Below are 18831 nucleotides of genomic sequence, written 5' to 3'. Positions count from 1 at the left end.
TACTGTATAACACTGGGATACAGTACTGGTGGGTACAGGTCTGTCACAGTATTACACTGGGATACAGTACTGGTGGGTACAGGTCTGTTACTGTATAACACTGGGGTACAGTACTGGTGGGTACAGGTCTGTTACTGTATAACACTGGGATACAGTACTGGTGGGTACAGGTCTGTCACAGTATTACACTGGGATACAGTACTGGTGGGTACAGGTCTGTCACAGTATTACACTGGGATACAGTACTGGTGGGTACAGGTCTGTCACAGTATTACACTGGGATACAGTACTTGTGGGTACAGGTCTGTTACTGTATAACACTGGGGTACAGTACTGGTGGGTACAGGTCTGTTACTGTATAACACTGGGATACAGTACTGGTGGGCACAGGTCTGTCACAGTATTACACTGGGATACAGTACTGGTGGGTACAGGTCTGTTACTGTATAACACTGGGATACAGTACTGGTGGGCACAGGTCTGTTACTGTATAACACTGGGGTACAGTACTGGTGGGTACAGGTCTGTTACTGTATAACACTGGGATACAGTACTGGTGGGTACAGGTCTGTTACTGTATAACACGGATACAGTACTGGTGGGTACAGGTCTGTCACAGTATTACACTGGGATACAGTACTGGTGGGTACAGGTCTGTTACTGTATAACACTGGGATACAGTACTGGTGGGTACAGGTCTGTTACTGTATAACACTGGGATACAGTACTGGTGGGTACAGGTCTGTTACTGTATAACACTGGGGTACAGTACTGGTGGGTACAGGTCTGTTACTGTATAACACTGGGATACAGTACTGGTGGGTACAGGTCTGTTACTGTATAACACTGGGATACAGTACTGGTGGGTACAGGTCTGTCACAGTATTACACTGGGATACAGTACTGGTGGGCACAGGTCTGTCACAGTATTACACTGGGATACAGTACTGGTGGGTACAGGTCTGTTACTGTATAACACTGGGATACAGTACTGGTGGGTACAGGTCTGTTACTGTATAACACTGGGGTACAGTACTGGTGGGTACAGGTCTGTTACTGCATAGCACTGGGATACAGTACTGGTGGGTACAGGTCTGTTGCTGTATAACACTGGTGTACAGTACTGGTGGGTACAACTCTGTCACTGTATAACACTGGTGTACACTACTGGTGGGTACAGGTCTGTTACTGTATAACACGGGTACAGGACCGGTGCGTACAGGTCTGTTACTGTATAACACTGGTGTACAGTACTGGTGGGTACAGGTCTGTTACTGTATAACACTGGGATACAGTACTGGTGGGCACAGGTCTGTCACAGTATTACACTGGGATACAGTACTGGTGGGTACAGATCTGTTACTGTATAACACTGGGATACAGTACTGGTGGGTACAGGTCTGTTACTGTATAACACTGGGGTACAGTACTGGTGGGTACAGGTCTGTTACTGTATAACACGGATACAGTACTGGTAAGTACAGGTCTGTTACTGTATAACACTGGGGTACAGTACTGGTGGGTACAGGTCTGTTACTGTATAACACTGGGATACAGTACTGGTGGGTACAGGTCTGTTACTGTATAACACGGGTACAGTACTGGTGGGTACAGGTCTGTTACTGCATAGCACTGGGATACAGTACTGGTGGGTACAGGTCTGTTGCTGTATAACACTGGTGTACAGTACTGGTGGGTACAACTCTGTCACTGTATAACACTGGTGTACACTACTGGTGGGTACAGGTCTGTTACTGTATAACACGGGTACAGGACCGGTGCGTACAGGTCTGTTACTGTATAACACTGGTGTACAGTACTGGTGGGTACAGGTCTGTTACTGTATAACACTGGGGTACAGTACTGGTGGGAATAGGTCTGTCACTTTACAACACTGGGGTATAATACTGGTGGGTACAGGTCTGCAACTGTATAACACTGGGGTGTAAGAGCCATAAAAGCTTAAGAAAATACTTTAAAATAGTGGCTAAATGGCATAATACAGTTAATTTACCTGACCGACTTATTGTATTAAGCAACCCCCTATTTTCTTGCTCCAGTAGTATAGTCCGACACCCCCTTCATTCTTGCCACAATGGAACAGTCCTTAAGCCACACCTGGGTGCAGCCATTTTACAGTTTAAACTGCACGTGGTCGAAAGAGGCAGAAGCTGTGAGGTTTGGAGCAGTACAGTTTTTGACCGTGTTCGTTTATACGTGTTTGCTTTGTAATTCCGTTTGTTAAGTGTTATAGTAAACGGTTTAAAAGACAAAGCTACGTTTGGGAACGTTTTATTTCGACACGCGTCTACTCGTTGTTAAAGGCCCCACAGCTCAGTGGCCTGCCTGTTTGGAAACTAAGAAGCGCCATTACATTAGTCAAAAACTGGCTCCCTAAGAAGGAAGGGACGGAATCGTCAGCGAACGTATACATGAATGGTCACGGAGCCAGACGACAATATAAGAAAGCGAAGGTACAGTGACTGTTACTTGCTTTGTTCATTCTATTGAGAAGCTAAATAAGAGCTGCGGGTAAAATGGCCGAGGCCTTGCGGAGCCAGGAGCTTCCCTCAGCCAGAAGGATTGCTAGCCAAAAGAGGGAAATAAAGCTCACCCCAAAGGCAATGGAAGAGAAGTTACATAGAAGCATAGGTGCAAGGAAGGCTAAATTAGCTCAGATAACTGGAAAAATGAAGATAATTGATCGCCTCATGGAAGATAATGCTAATATTAAGAAAGCTGAAGACATAATGTATTACGATTTCTCCAAGCTGCATGAAGAATTTAATGTACTCAATGAAGATGTATTAGCACTTCTGTCTGAAGAAGAGGGAAACGATGATCAGCACAACTGGTTTGATCTTAAATCAACCAGCATTAAGGACTATATCAAGGCCACGGAACAGTGGATTTTAAAGATTCGTCAAGATGCTGATACAGCAGAGAAAGATAAAGTTGACGATGAAGTCGGACCAGACGATAGCATTTCAGAGACTTCCGCCAGACCGAGCAAAAATCGAAAAGAAGGTAGCTCTGTTTCTGGACGCAGGTCAGTCGCTTCCACCACAAGCTCGTCGCGACGCGTAAGAGCGGAGGCTGAACGGGCGGCGTTGATGGCGTGCGCAGCATCTTTAGCGGAGAAGCAAGCTCTTGAATGGGAAGAGGCCCGACTGCAGGTCCAAGAGGCCCAACTGCAGGCCCAACAGGCCCAACTGCAGGCCCAACTGCAGGCCCAAGTGCAGGCCCAACGGGCCCAGGTGCAGGCAAAGAAAGAACAGCTGGAGATAAAAACAGCTATCGAGGTCTCAGACGCCAGGTTGAGTGCGTACGAAGATTATGAAGGCTCACGGGATGGCGGGAGCCACTGCCAGTCAACGTTGTCACATAGAGTTGGATCCAGGGCACCTTCAAGAGTTACAACAGAGCCCGAAGGCAATCCCCTGGCATTACAGCGTGGAAGAGTGGCCTCTCCACTAACAGGAGCACGTGATGCTACCCCAGACGTCAGACGGTCTAGACTAGACCCCGCTGATGACCACCAGAGGCCTGAAGACACAGGGAGAAGCCTATACCGAGTGATGCAACGTCAGAACGAAATTACAGAGATGCTTGTAAAACAACAGAATCTGTTTCGACTCCCTCAAAGAGACATACCAGTGTTCCAAGGCGACCCACTCAAGTATAAGCCCTTCATCAGATCCTTTGAACAAGCCATTGACTCCAAAACAGAGAGCAGCAGTGATAAGTTGTACTACCTGGGACAGTACACCAGTGGTAAACCACAAGACCTGGTCAGAAGCTGTGAACACATGAGACCGGACCGGGGATACATAGAAGCCAGGAAGTTGCTGCAGGAGCACTATGGTAACGAGCTGAAGATAGCCACTGCATATATTGAAAAGGCTACCAAGTGGCCACAGATCAGATCGGAGGACGGAGAGGCATTGAACGCATACGTTCTTTTCCTCATAGGATGTCGCAACACCATGGAGGATGTTGAATTCATGGAAGAGATGGACAATCCTACGACTATGAGAATCATCATCTCTAAGCTTCCTTACAGGATGAGAGAACAATGGAGAAGAACAGCCTTTGAGATAATGGAGAGACGGAAAAGTAGAGCCAGGTTTGCAGACTTAGTGAATTTCATAGACAAACAGGCTAAAATTGCTAGGGACCCATTGTTTGGAAACATCCAGGATGTCAGCCCGACTACTGATGGAAGAGTGAAAGCCAAGCCTGTTGAATCAAAGACTCTCAGGAAAGGTGGTTCCAGGGGAAGCAGCTTTGCAACTATCGTCACTCAGGCCGAGGAAGAAAGGCCCCAGAACTCCTCTACCAAAAGGAGCAGCACAGGGACGTCTGCTGATGCCTTTCAGAAGCCATGCTTATTCTGCCAGAAGAATCATACATTGGATTTCTGTAGCGACATCAAAGCACAGCCACATAAGGACAGAATCGAATTCTTGAAGTGCAACGGCCTATGTTTTGGATGTCTCTCTCAGGGGCACCTGAGTAGAAACTGTAAGCAAAGAACAACATGCAGAGAGTGCACCCGGAAACATCCCAGTCTGCTGCATATCCATAAAGAAGAACAAGTCCCTAAGAAGAGTGAAGAAAACAATACCGACGAGACGGTTGTTTCAAGTGCTCTGGTGTCGCTAGAACCAGAGACTTGTGGACTTACTGGGGCCGGTGACAGTGATTGTATTCTCGCCATCGTACCAGTAAGGATCAAGTCTAAGAGGAGTGAGAAGGTTGTGGAGACTTACGCCTTCATGGATCCAGGTAGTTCAGCAACGTTCTGCACAGAATCACTCATGCGACAGCTGAACGTTAGAGGCAGAAGAACAGAAATCCTATTACGCACCATGGGTCATGAGAAGGCAATGCAAAGTTATATCCTGTCAGACCTAGAAGTGTGTGGACTTGAAGAGAAGGACTTCATAGACCTGCCTAATGTTTTCACACAGAGGGAGATTCCTGTTAGAATAGGGAACCTAGCCCTGCAGAAGGATGTGGATAGATGGCCTTACCTAGAAAAGGTGCGTCTCCCATACATTGAAGCAGAAATTGGCCTATTAATTGGAACCAATGCCTACAAAACTATGGAGCCATGGCAGGTGATAAACAGCAAGGATGACGGACCCTACACCGTCAGGACAGCCCTTGGATGGGTAGTCAATGGACCGGTAAGGAGAGATGATGGCAACAAGTCGAACAAGGAGGAACGACAAAATGTCACAGTTAATCGCATCTCGATCGCAAGCATTGAAGAGCTGTTGATACAGCAGTTCAACGCAGACTTCTCAGAACGCAGCTGTGAGGAAAAGACAGAGATGTCACAAGAAGACCATCAGTTCATGGATTTGATGACAAGGTCTACACAGTTCATTGATGGCCACTATCACATTGGTTTGCCACTGAGAAGACAGACCGCGAAGATGCCGAACAATCGCTGCATAGCAGAGCAACGCGCCATTAGTCTAAAGAGAAAGCTGAACAAGAACCCCGACTTTCACGAAGACTACAAAGACTTCATGAGAAACATCATAGCGAAAGGCTATGCTGTAAAAGTGCCTGAAGAACAGTTGAACAGAGACGATGGAAGGGTCTGGTACATTCCTCATCACGGGGTGTATCACCCAAAGAAGAAAAAGATCCGTGTAGTGTTTGACTGCGCCGCCTCATTCAGAGGAACTTCACTGAATGATCAGCTGCTTCAAGGTCCTGATCTTACTAATACCCTCATTGGCGTCTTGACTAGGTTTAGACAAGAGCTCGTTGCCATGATGGCAGACATAGAATCAATGTTCTACCAAGTCAGAATCCCTGATGAAGATGCTGATCTTCTGCGTTTCCTTTGGTGGCCAGATGGCGACGTTAGTCAAGCGATGGTGGAATGTAGAATGGCCGTACACTTGTTTGGAGCCACATCATCTCCCAGCTGTGCAAGCTACGCTCTCAGAAAGACTGCAGAAGATGGCAAAGGCAAAGCACCATCAGAGGCCGTGGAGACAATCTTCAGAAACTTTTATGTCGATGACTGTCTGAAGTCCGTGTCAACAGAAGACGATGCCATCGCACTGTCAAGAGACCTTAGAACTCTGTGTTCGAATGGAGGATTCCATCTGACTAAGTGGATAAGCAACAGCAGAGCAGTTCTAGCTTCTATCCCAGAAAAGGAAAGAGCCACTGAAGTCAAAGATCTGGACCTGAGCCACGATGTCCTTCCTATCGAGAGAGCTCTTGGTGTACAATGGTGCATCGAGTCAGACACGTTCAACTTCAGGATAATGGTGAACGAAAGACCATCCACAAGACGAGGGATTCTCTCCGTGGTTAGTTCCATCTACGACCCTCTCGGATTCCTGGCACCACTCATTCTGCCGGTGAAGCTGATGCTACGAGAGCTGTGTAGAGACAAGAGAGGATGGGATGAAGATATCCCAGAAGGTCAAGCTCAGAGATGGCACAGATGGCTGACAGATTTGCAACAACTTTCTAGCTTCAACGTCAGTAGATGCATCAAGCCCGCGAGTTTTGGGGTTACAAGGACGGCTCAACTACATCATTTCTCGGACGCCAGTGAGGACGGCTATGGCACGGCTACTTACCTCTTGCTGACAAATCAACAGGGCCAGAAACATTGTGCCTTCCTCATGGGGAAATCCAGGGTGGCTCCGCTGAAGCAGGTCACCATCCCGAGACTGGAATTGACGGCAGCGGTTGTTGCTGTTAAAGTTGACCAGGTGATGCGTAAAGAGTTACAGCTCCCATTAGAAGAATCTGTCTTCTGGACGGATAGCACGACGGTGCTGAAGTATATAGAGAATGAGAAGATACGCTTCAAGACCTTCGTAGCAAACAGAATCTCATCCATTAGAGAAGCTACACAACCATCTCAATGGAGGTACGTAAACACCTCATTAAACCCAGCAGATCAAGCCTCACGGGGATTGAAGGCTGAAAACTTCACGAGGAGCGAAACTTGGATACAAGGCCCAAGTTATCTGCTGGAAACAGAGAGATCATGGCCAGAAAGACCAGATATGCCAAGTCAGATTGCTGAAGACGACGTCGAAGTCAAGAGATCAGTCACAGTAAATCTCATAAATACGAAAGAGAACTTCGACACAGTGAACAAGCTTGTTAACCATTTCTCAGGATGGCACCAGTTGAGGAAAGCAGTTGCATGGTTCCTAAGGTTGAAAGAGTTGCTGCTACACCGGAGCGGTAAGAGAAAAGAGTACCGAGCCACTATCAGTCAGTCTGAAAGTAACCCTGATAAGCAGAGAATGCTTCTACAGCAGTACATGCATCAGCACAAATCACATTGGGCAAGAATTCACTGACCGTGGAGGATTTGGCCAAGGCTGAGAAGGAGATAGTTCGCTTCAGTCAAAGACAAAGATACCCAGAAGAAATCGAAGCTCTACAGCGAAATGCTCCAATCAAGAAAGGTAGTCATATCTACAAGCTGGACCCTACACTGCAAGATGGAGTACTGAGGGTGGGAGGGAGACGAAACAAATCTGCTATGCCAGAGGAGGCCAAGCATCCTGCTATCCTTTCTAAGGACCTCCGGGTTGCTACTCTCATTCTTCAGCATATACACCAGAGTATTGGACACAGTGGGAGGAATCACGTGCTTGCGAAGCTAAGACAAAGATACTGGATTCCAGGAGCTAATTCCGTAATAAGAAAAATACTCTCTGAATGCATTGTTTGCAGACGGTTACATGCTAGAGCTGGGGAGCAGAAAATGGCAGACCTGCCTGAAGACCGTTTGTTACCAGACAAGCCCCCATTTACAAACGTAGGGGTGGACTATTTCGGGCCTTTCGAGGTAAAGCGAGGACGGAGCCTTGTCAAGAGATATGGTGTGCTTTTCACTTGTTTGACCATCAGAGCAGTTCATATTGAGGTGGCACACACGCTTGACACTGATTCCTGTATTAACGCCTTGCGGCGCTTTGTCTGTAGAAGAGGACAGGTGTCCATTATGCGTTCTGATAATGGCACCAATCTCGTCGGAGCGGAGAGAGAACTACGGGAAGCTATTGAAGGTTGGAATCGGCTTAAAATACAGGAAGCCATGATGCAAACAGGAATTAAGTGGATCTTCAATCCTCCAGCTGCATCCCACCATGGAGGTGTCTGGGAAAGACAGATACGCACCGTAAGAAAACTACTCAGTTCTGTACTGAAGCAGCAAGCGCTTGACGACGAGGGACTCCAAACCGTTCTGTGCGAGGTCGAAGCCATCATTAATGACCGACCGATAACTAAGACATCAGATGATCCCAATGACCTCGAAGCCCTGACTCCGAACCACCTGTTGTTGTTGAAAACACAGCCAGCCATGCCCCCGGGAGTCTTCAAAAAGGAAGATCTGTATGCCCGTCGGAAGTGGAGGCAAGTTCAGTATATGTCAGACCTTTTCTGGACCAGATGGACAAGAGAATACTTACCTCTGCTACAGGAGCGTCAAAAATGGTCCAAAAAAAAGAGGAACTTCATTGTCGGAGACATTGTCTTAATCGTGGATGATTCAGCCCCTAGAAATTCTTGGTTGATGGGAAAAATAATTAAGACCATGCCAGACTCCAGAGGCGTCGTTCGTCGCGTTTGTTTGCAAACCAAGACCAGTACCCTGGAAAGACCGATCACAAAGCTCTGCCTGCTACAAGAAGCAGCGTGAAAGGTTCCTGAACGAAAAAAGTGGACATTTATATTGTAAATACGTTGAACTCATTAGTTTATGACTCTTAAGAATGTTTGAGTAATTGATATGCTTCATGTGCCTAGTCAATTAGGGGCCGGAATGTAAGAGCCATAAAAGCTTAAGAAAATACTTTAAAATAGTGGCTAAATGGCATAATACAGTTAATTTACCTGACCGACTTATTGTATTAAGAAACCCCCTATTTTCTTGCTCCAGTAGTATAGTCCGACACCCCCTTCATTCTTGCCACAATGGAACAGTCCTTAAGCCACACCTGGGTGCAGCCATTTTACAGTTTAAACTGCACGTGGTCGAAAGAGGCAGAAGCTGTGAGGTTTGGAGCAGTACAGTTTTTGACCGTGTTCGTTTATACGTGTTTGCTTTGTAATTCCGTTTGTTAAGTGTTATAGTAAACAGTTTAAAAGACAAAGCTACGTTTGGGAACGTTTTATTTCGACACGCGTCTACTCGTTGTTAAAGGCCCCACAGCTCAGTGGCCTGCCTGTTTGGAAACTAAGAAGCGCCATTACACTGGGGTACAGTACATGTCTGGTTACCTGTCTCACTGTATAACACTGGGTTATAGTAGTGATGGGTACAAGTCCAACACACTGAAAGACGCTATATAAATGCAAATTGGTTTGTTTGTTCTTCCCATCGTTGATTTGTGTTTAATTCTTCACAGTGCTCCGTTACATGTGGTGAAGGAATTGAACAAAGACAGGTCATATGTCGTGCAAGTGATCAGTGTGATGGTGAGAAGCCAGAAGCTACAAGAGTCTGCAGACTCCCCCCTTGTGGTGGTATGTACAGTACCTGTGACGGTGCCCATTCATCAGGCCTAGGGTTGACAACCCTCCAGGATTCTCCTAGAATCTCCAGGAATTAAAGTAAAACTCCTGGACACTGCTGCGAGCAACCCGGGAGAGAAATCATAGGGGCGTTTAAAAAGCTAGTGTGTTTTGTTTTCAATTTCTTTGAACACTTTTGTATTGGTTATAAAATTATTGGAAATGGGGGAAAAAAAGGCTGTTTGACTGGAGCTGGCGGTTGGATGTCATCTGTTGAAACCTTTAAGAATACAGTCAGTCCTCATCAGCAATGAGGTGTCCCATTGCTTAGTGAACTGAACCGAATTGTTTGTCAGCTTTCTAGATCTGAAAGACTGCATTGAGCTACTGAAAATTAGCCACATTTTGTGCATTTTAGTCTCAAACCTGTTGCAAGGGAGGTGAGAAATTGTGGATGACGAATTCTGATTTACAAAAAACTGCAAAAAGTGTCTGAAGTGTAAGATTTAGGGCTGATTTTCCTGCGACCTCCCTCCCTATTAATTTTAGTATGTTTCTGCTTTCCAGCCCCTGGATCACTGGGAATTCCTGTTCCAGGCCTTTGGGACTCTCCAGCACACGCCTGGCAAGAGTTAAGCACCCGCAGAAAGAGCAGGATCCTCGGGGAGGAGGGAAGGAGGTGTGGGGGTTTAAAAATTATTTTTTTAATTTGCAGCCTCCATTTAAGACTGAGATGAGGAGGAATTTCTTCACTCAGAGGGTTGTGAATCTTTGGAATTCTCTGCCCCAGATGGCTGTGAATGCTGAGTCTTTGGCCTAGAAATTCGGTGGGCTGCACCACCAGTTAGCGCCTAGAGAGGGCCCTCAGTGGCTTTAGCGCCACTGGCCATGCCTCCCGCGAAATTTAGCGGGGCACCAATGACTCCTGTTATCAGGACAAACTATGAGGCGCCAGTGACTCTTGTTATCAGGACAGACTATGGGGGGCCAGTGACTCCTGTTATCAGGGCAGACTATGAGGAGCCAGTGGCTCCTGTTATCAGGACAGACTATGAGGGGCCAGTGACTCTGTTATCAGGACAGACTATGAGGGGCCAGTGACTCTGTTATCAGGACAGACTATGAGGGGCCAGTGACTCCTGTTGTCAGGACAGACTATGAGGGGCCAGTGGCTCCTGTTATCAGGACAGACTATGAGGGGCCAGTGACTCCTGTTATTTGGACAGACTATGAGGGGCCAGTGACTCTGTTATCAGGACAGACTATGAGGGGCCAGTGACTCCTGTTGTCAGAACAGACTATGAGGGGCCAGTGACTCCTGTTATCAGGACAGACTGTGAGGAGCCAGTGACTCTGTTATCAGGACAGACTATGAGGGGCCAGTGACTCTGTTATCAGAACCGACTATGAGGGGCCAGTGACTCCTGTTATCAGGACAGACTATGAGGGGCCAGTGGCTCCTGTTATCAGGGCAGACTATGAGGGGCCAGTGACTCTGTTATCAGGACAGACTATGAGGGGCCAGTGACTCCTGTTATCAGGACAGACTATGAGGGGCCAGTGGCTCCTGTTATCAGGACAGACTATGAGGGGCCAGTGACTCCTGTTATCAGGACAGACTATGAGGGGCCAGTGGCTCCTGTTATCAGGACAGACTATGAGGGGCCAGTGACTCCTGTTATCAGGACAGACTATGAGGGGCCAGTGACTCTGTTATCAGGACAGACTATGAGGGGCCAGTGGCTCCTGTTATCAGGACAGACTATGAGGAGCCAGTGACTCTGTTATCAGGACAGACTATGAGGAGCCAGTGACTCCTGTTATCAGAACAGACTATGAGGGGCCAGTGACTCCTGTTATCAGGACAGACTATGAGGGGCCAGTGACTCCTGTTGTCAGGACAGACTATGAGGGGCCAGTGACTCCTGTTATCAGGACAGACTGTGAGGAGCCAGTGACTCTGTTATCAGGACAGACTATGAGGAGCCAGTGACTCCTGTTATCAGGACAGACTATGAGGGGCCAGTGGCTCCTGTTATCAGGACAGACTATGAGGGGCCAGTGACTCCTGTTATCAGGACAGACTGTGAGGAGCCAGTGACTCTGTTATCAGGACAGACTATGAGGAGCCAGTGACTCCTGTTATCAGGACAAACTATGAGGGGCCAGTGGCTCCTGTTATCAGGACAGACTATGAGGGGCCAGTGACTCCTGTTATCAGGACAGACTATGAGGGGCCAGTGGCTCCTGTTATCAGGACAGACTATGAGGAGCCAGTGACTCCTGTTATCAGGACAGACTATGAGAGGCCAGTGACTCCTGTTATCAGGACAGACTATGAGGGGCCAATGACTCCTGTTATCCGGACAGACTATGAGAGGCCAGTGACTCCTGTTATCAGGGCAGACTATGAGGGGCCAGTGACTCCTGTTGTCAGGACAGACTATGAGGGGCCAGTGGCTCCTGTTATCAGGGCAGACTATGAGGGGCCAGTGACTCTGTTATCAGGACAGACTGTGAGGAGCCAGTGACTCCTGTTATCAGGACAGACTATGAGGGGCCAGTGACTCCTGTTATCAGAGCAGACTATGAGGGGCCAGTGACTCCTGTTATCAGAGCAGACTATGAGGGGCCAGTGGCTCCTGTTGTCAGGACAGACTATGAGGGGCCAGTGACTCCTGTTGTCAGGACAGACTATGAGGAGCCAGTGGCTCTGTTATCAGGACAGACTATGAGGAACCAGTGACTCCTGTTATCAGAGCAGACTATGAGAGGCCTTTGACTCCTACTATCAGGGCAGGCCGTGAGGTGCCTGTGGCCTCTGTTATCACGGCAGACAATTGTGGAATTTTTTCTGCATGTCAGAGTATCCGCCAGATATTTCTCTTTATTTAATACCCTGCGTAAACAGTTCTCACTTTATCTTGCTTATATTGTTTTGCCTTTGTTCCTTCATTGAAATGTACTGAAAGATTACATTTTTGATCTTTCTGTGACTTAAAAGATGCTAAGGAGAGCTTACCCTTGAGGTTATAGTGGGAATTCAACGTTTGTGGACTGCTGCAATTTTTTTAAATTCCTGAATTACAGCAAAAAAGCAGCTGAGAGTAAAGAACATCCATCCTATCCGTGCATCCCCGAGCAGCCGACAGACACCCCAGCCTTATGAGCACTGAGTGAGTGTCTGCGCCAGAAATTCAGCAATTCCAGTCATTGCCGTTAACTAGCTGCTTAATGTAGAACTGTCCCTGAATTCCCCTGGATAATTTAAATATGTGCGGCAAGTGCAGGCAACGGCAGCGCTGCTCGCCTGCCCAAAATGGTGGCCGCCGCGTTCCGCACCGGAAGTCGGTGGAATTGAGGCAGCCACCATTTTTTCTGCTGAACTGGCCTTAGTGGCTGGCGCTAAAAGTCCCAATTTCGCGGCCATAAGGTATTAAAACGAAGTCTGCCTCAAAGTGGTCTTTTATTACTTACAGTGCACCTTAACGAGTTGCAAACTAGTGAGTAAGCACAGTTGTTTCTGCCCGAAATAAACGGAGCACTTAAGACACTATAACCGGCAACTTTAAAATTGATGTTAATGCAAATGGACAATGGTTATCGCTTTTTGGCCAATATAAGTAAGTGTCTGTTTTAAATGTGGACGTTTTTAAGTGGTGGGGACTGTAACTGTGTTGGAACGCCACTCAACAATAACCTTTCCTTTCTTAATCAAACAAAACTCGCCCATCTGGATTTATGATTTGTGACTGTGTTTGCTTCCCAAAATCACTATTTGTGTCCCTCCACGGTGTGTGCATGCGAGGTGGTGGTTGGTTGAGATGGTGATGAAGCAGGCTGATAGTTGGTTGAGATGGGGATGAAGCAGGATGGTGATTGGTTGAGATGGTGAATCAGGCTGGTGATTGGTGAGATGGTGATGAAGCAGGCTGATAGTTGGTTGAGATGGGGATGAAGCAGGATGGTGATTCGTTGAGATGGTGAATCAGGCTGGTGATTGGTTGAAATGGTGGATCAGGCTGGTGATTGGTTGAGATGGTGATGAAGCAGGCTGATAGTTGGTTGAGATGGGGATGAAGCAGGATGGTGATTGTTTGAGATGGTGAATCAGGCTGGTGATTGGTTGAGATGGTGAATCAGGCTGGTGATTGGTTGAGATGGTAAATCAGGCTGGTGATTGGTTGAGATGGTGATGATACAAGATGCTGGTTGGTTGAGATGGTGAATCAGGCTGGTGATTTGTTGAGATGGTGAATCAGGCTGGTGTGCTGCGAGATCCTGTTGCCTCAGTCCAGCTTCCTCATCGCAGCCTTCTTGGATTTTAAAACTGTAATATATTTTCAGATTGTAGCCTCACTTACCCAAACTCAAAACGTACCTTCAGTGGTTTCAAAAATATTTCAGGTTCTCTCGAGTCATTCTTTAATCATCACATAATGTAACTAGCAATCACTCAGCATGCATACCTACATTGAAATCTACATGCACTGCAGTCTGCCTGCATTGCTGTCCCCATGCATTGCTGACTCCATGCATTGCTGCCCCATGCATTGCTATCCCCATGCATTGCCATCCCCATGCATTGCCGTCCCCGTGCATTGCCTTGTCCCATGCATTGCTGTCCCCATGCATTGCTGTCCCCATGCATTGCTGTCCCCATGCATTGCTGTCCCCCATGCATTGCCGTCCCCCATGCATTGCCGTCTGTAGTGTATGTAATGTTCCACCTTTAAGAGAACTATTTTAAGGGTTGCACTACTTTACCTTGGCTGCTGTATACTGTAATACCGGTGGTGACCACACCGGTATATAAGTGCTGTGTAATGATTTATTAGGCAGTTCCGCCCTGACCTTCGACTAGTAAAGACCTGTTAAATTTTACTCTTGTGGTCTGTGTATTAATTCTCAATATAACACACAGACTTAACACCGTCCCCCATGCATTGCCGTTCCCCATGCATTGCCATCCCCCATGCATTGCCATCCCCATGCATTGCCATCCCCGTGCATTGCCGTCCCCATGCATTGCCGTCCCCATGCATTGCTGTCCCCATGCATTGCTGTCCCCCATGCATTGCCATCCCCCATGCATTGCTGTCCCCCATGCATTGCCGTTCCCCATGCATTGCCATCCCCGTGCATTGCCGTCCCTGTGCATTGCCGTCCCCCATGCATTGCCGGTTCCCCGTGCATTGCCGGTCCCCATGCATTGCCGGTCCCCATGCATTGCTGCTCCCCGTGCATTGCCGGTCCCCATGCATTGCCGCTCCCCGTGCATTGTCGTTCCCCGTGCATTGCCGGTCCCCGTGCATTGTCGTTCCCCGTGCATTGCCGGTCCCCGTGCATTGCCGGTCCCCATACATTGCCGCTCCCCGTGCATTGTCGTTCCCCGTGCATTGCCGGTCCCCGTGCATTGCCGGTCCCCATGCATTGTGTCCCCATTCATTGCCGTCCCCCATGCATTGCCGTCCCCCATGCATTACCATTCGTCATGCATTGCCATCCCCATCATTGCCATCCCCATGCCCTCAGTAGAGTCTTTTCCCAATACTAAAGCAGTTTTTTCTTGCTAAGGGGTACACACTACTTCAGCTGTCTGCTCTCCAGTCTACTCCAGCCTGTTTAGTGCCAGCTTCTGACAAGCACAGTTAGCAGTAAATGAGCATGATACTACAGTGGCAGTATAAGTGTGCTATAGTGACAGTGATATCATAGTTTGTTTTAGAAAATAACTTGTAAGCTACACTACTAATCCATGACTTGACTACGATGCTATTGTAAGACCTTGTGGTGTGAACAGCTATTTACACACAGACCTTTTTCACTGCTTCACTGTCCTGTTACGATACATCTCAAAAAAGAAAATGAAGATTTCCTTTTGGTTATGCTGCCAATGATGAAATTCCCGTGGTTGGTATCTTAATAAAAACACTGCCCCTTTTAATTTAAATTCAATCCATAAACAAAATGAATGCAAAGAGACAGCACAGACCCAGCAGGCTGGAATGGCCTCCCACTGCGCTAAAGTTCCCTGGTTCTAAAATGGTAAACAAAGAAGTTCCTGACAACCCCGATAACGTCTTTATATCGCAGTCTACAATTTCACCCCTGATCACATGACCCATGCAATTTATTGCACATTGTACAGATTTTAATTTCTGCACTTGGGATATTTTAGCCTTCTCCTATTTTGAATAAACTGTTTCATTTTACTTTGTTTGCCTTGCAGATGAGCCGTGCCTGAAAGACAAGTCTATATTCTGTCAGATGGAAGTGCTTGCTCGATACTGCTCCATCCCAGGCTACAACAAGCTCTGTTGTGAATCCTGCAGCAAGCGCAGTAGCACCCTGCCTCCCCCCTTCTTTACTGGCACTGCTGAAATAGAGGATGTAGTGGCTGAAGCCAACCACATGGCCGGCCTCGAGGTGACACCAACTCATCAGCCCGACTCCACTTCCAGGAGCAGAGGTCCACAGGGCAACAGGTTGGTCAGAGCAAAGAACATTGAGCCTAGTGCAATAACCCCAGCACGTGGCAAAACAAAAGGTCTGGATTCCACCAAGAAAAACACTCTTTCTGCAGCCGGTAAGTCTCACAGATTGGTGGCTTCACAGTATCGGCTCCATTTAATTCAAGGCAGTGATCGCAATCCTACCACCATCAGCAACAGCTCCACAGCTACCCATTCATCAGTCAGCGCGGCAAAGACATCGGACAGACATGCTGCGTTACAATCTCCTGTGGTAGAGACATGAAGGAGGATGCTTCCTACATACATCAGACACTTCTGGGGGAAAAAAATTACCATTTAAAAAAGTCAATTGTAGACATCATGGTGCATGCAGTATTTGAAAAGGATTTTCTGCAATTCCAGTGAATTTAAACTGTCAAGTTTTTTCTTTTTCAAGAAGAGATGAAGTAGTAAAGTGCTGGCACTTTGCTGTTTGTCAATAAATTGGCCAGCATCCAATTTGTTTAGGCTCACTTAAACAAGCACCAAAGATCTTCACAATGAGGAGGAAATAACCAGGTTCGCTGGTTGATATCTTCGGAAAGGATTAAGACTACATTTTGCACATCAGCTGATGTTCAAAAAATCAAAGCCAGAAATACAAAGAGATGCTGAATTTCTTTAAGGGTTTACAGTGTTGCATTGATACGAAATGGTATACAGTAAAGTCAAATGTGGCTTATTTGTCAGTGAAATAGATATTATTTAAGTCATTTGCAGCTGTTGTGTAAATACTGTATATGCAAAAGTCAGTATTATGTTTTAAAACTACAGTTTGTTCCATGGGATTTTGTTTACCAATGATACATAACCATTGCTAAATTTCAGTGTGTACCTGATGTTGAAAAACTGTCCTAATACATTCCACAAATCGCAATGAGGAGCAACAGATGTATCAATGGTTCGGGTAAGAATTACCGGTCCCTTTAACAGTTTAACTCGGCAGTAATTACACGCGGATCTCCCAATCACTTTGGTGCTAGTAAAAAGAAACTGTGCCGATTTGGAACGACTCAGCAGGTCAGCGAGCACCCATGCAGAGAAAAGCTTGCTTAATATTCTGGCGAAGGCTTACATTCAAAACAGGATATCTGACCGTTCTTCGATATAGCGGTAAACCTGCTGTGCCTCTCCAGAATTTTCTGTTCTTGTTGCCTATCCCATTGGGTAGATTTAAATGCCCTTATAAAATCAACTGTTCATAACCAAATATCCAGTCACCCAGTTATGCATTTTGAATGTAAAATGGCTATTTTCCCAAGGCTAAGGTGCTCCAGGTGCCTACTTTCTATCATCTCATAGCCTCCTTTGCCCACAGTGCAGATTGCTGCCGTCAGCAGTGAATATATTTGCAAAAGTAACCTCGTTCCCTTTTGTGATCCAATCAGTCATTCACTCCAGGGCATTATTATACAACGTGCCCGTGTAAGTATGATTGAAAACATCAGGGCCCAGAAATTCAGCTGCCCAGCTAAAATATACTCACCCGGGAGGGGAAGCAGCACTCCACCTGACCACACCTTCAAAGAACAGGCCACTGACGTACCCACCCCCCTCCCCCCCCACGATCTGCAAGGGATATAAAACAAACTAAAGCACTATGATGGTTGTGGGCTCAATTTTTTTCCAAAATAACGATGTTGCTGTGACAGGCAGTGTAGAATTTGGATATTCCAGTAACAATTGACGAGCAACATTATTGCAAACTTAGAAACTTACCGTAAGACGGAACTGTTTTGAAAACGGTGAACTGGTAGCATTAAACTAAAACATTGTAACGTAAACAAGCAAATGGGGAGGGGGGGTGCGGGGGGTAGGAGGATACAGATAAGCTAGTGTGAAGCAATGTCTAGTGTTCCATTACGTAATCAAAAAGGCATAGTTAGGATATAACAATTTGGAAACACATAGTGGTACACTATGGAAGAATGTTTGCTATTGGCCTGCTAGTAATTGAATATGTTCCAGTCAATTCAATGCCTTTAAAGAATTGCTGCTACCTTCCTGCAAGGCTTTTGAAGGTTAATGAAGCTAGTGTTTAGTTTGTAAAATGACAACCCCTGTGCCTCAGACAGTTGCATAGAATTTATTTAAGAATCCCCCTTTGGAAATGGAAATAATATGAATTAATTTGTTTTATTTGCTTTCTTTTGTACAATAATATAGATTCCTGTTTTATCCTGAGCATACACTACTGATGCTGTTTGTTGTATTGGGGAGCACATAGCAATAAAAGTAATATCCGAGTTTATGTCCTTTGAAGCTATTTGAATTTGTGGTCTTGATTGTGTTTCTGCCATTTCATTTTCCTACCCCTTTCTTCACTATTGATCTGCCTGGTGACTTTCTCAAGCTCATTGGTAGACCTGGCTCCAAGTTCTATTGAGCACTTCAAAACCTCAGTAGGGTCACTTGTTGATTATATATTAAAATCGCTGAGTGGGTCACAAGTCACAACATTCCATTTCAAAATGCTGCATTAACTGACCCTTCATAACATTTTTGCATTGCACTTACTTGAAACACCTATAGGCGGCGCTGTAATAGGGGTGTTCAATTATTTGCTAATAGTAACACCATAACTCCTGAAGAAACTCTTTAAAAATGAAGAAATCTTTAATGTGAAGATAGGCATCTCACAGTGGTATCCAAAGTCAAATGTAGGCCTTAGCTCAGTGTTAGCACTCTCGTCTCAGGAGGCTGTGGGTTCAAGCCCCACTCCAGAGACTCAAGCCTAAAACCTAGGCTGGCACTCCAGTGCAGTACTGAGTGAGGGTTGCACTGCCGGAGGTGCTTC

At 46.5% G+C, this 18831-nt stretch overlaps 1 protein-coding gene across 1 annotated transcript in view; it reads left to right on the top strand.

Moving 5' to 3' along the window:
* LOC147124146 (A disintegrin and metalloproteinase with thrombospondin motifs 3-like) overlaps nt 1-18300 on the top strand; it is a 235769-nt gene extending 217469 nt beyond the window's left edge. Inside the window, exons 18-19 of the mRNA XM_086002840.1 lie at nt 9414-9531; nt 15752-18300. Coding sequence (XP_085858966.1) covers nt 9414-9531; nt 15752-16278 — 645 coding nt within the window. The 3' untranslated portion in view covers nt 16279-18300. The remainder of the gene's footprint in view (nt 1-9413; nt 9532-15751) is intronic.
* The last annotated feature ends 531 nt before the right edge of the window (nt 18301-18831 follow it).

The sequence above is a fragment of the Somniosus microcephalus genome, chromosome 1 (genome assembly GCF_052327205.1).
Source record: "Somniosus microcephalus isolate GS21.2 chromosome 1, FLI_Smic_1.0, whole genome shotgun sequence".
NCBI classification, from domain to species: Eukaryota; Metazoa; Chordata; class Chondrichthyes; order Squaliformes; family Somniosidae; genus Somniosus; species Somniosus microcephalus.
The sequence above is the reverse complement of the archived record's forward strand: the minus strand, read 5'-3'. Positions and strand labels throughout refer to the sequence as shown.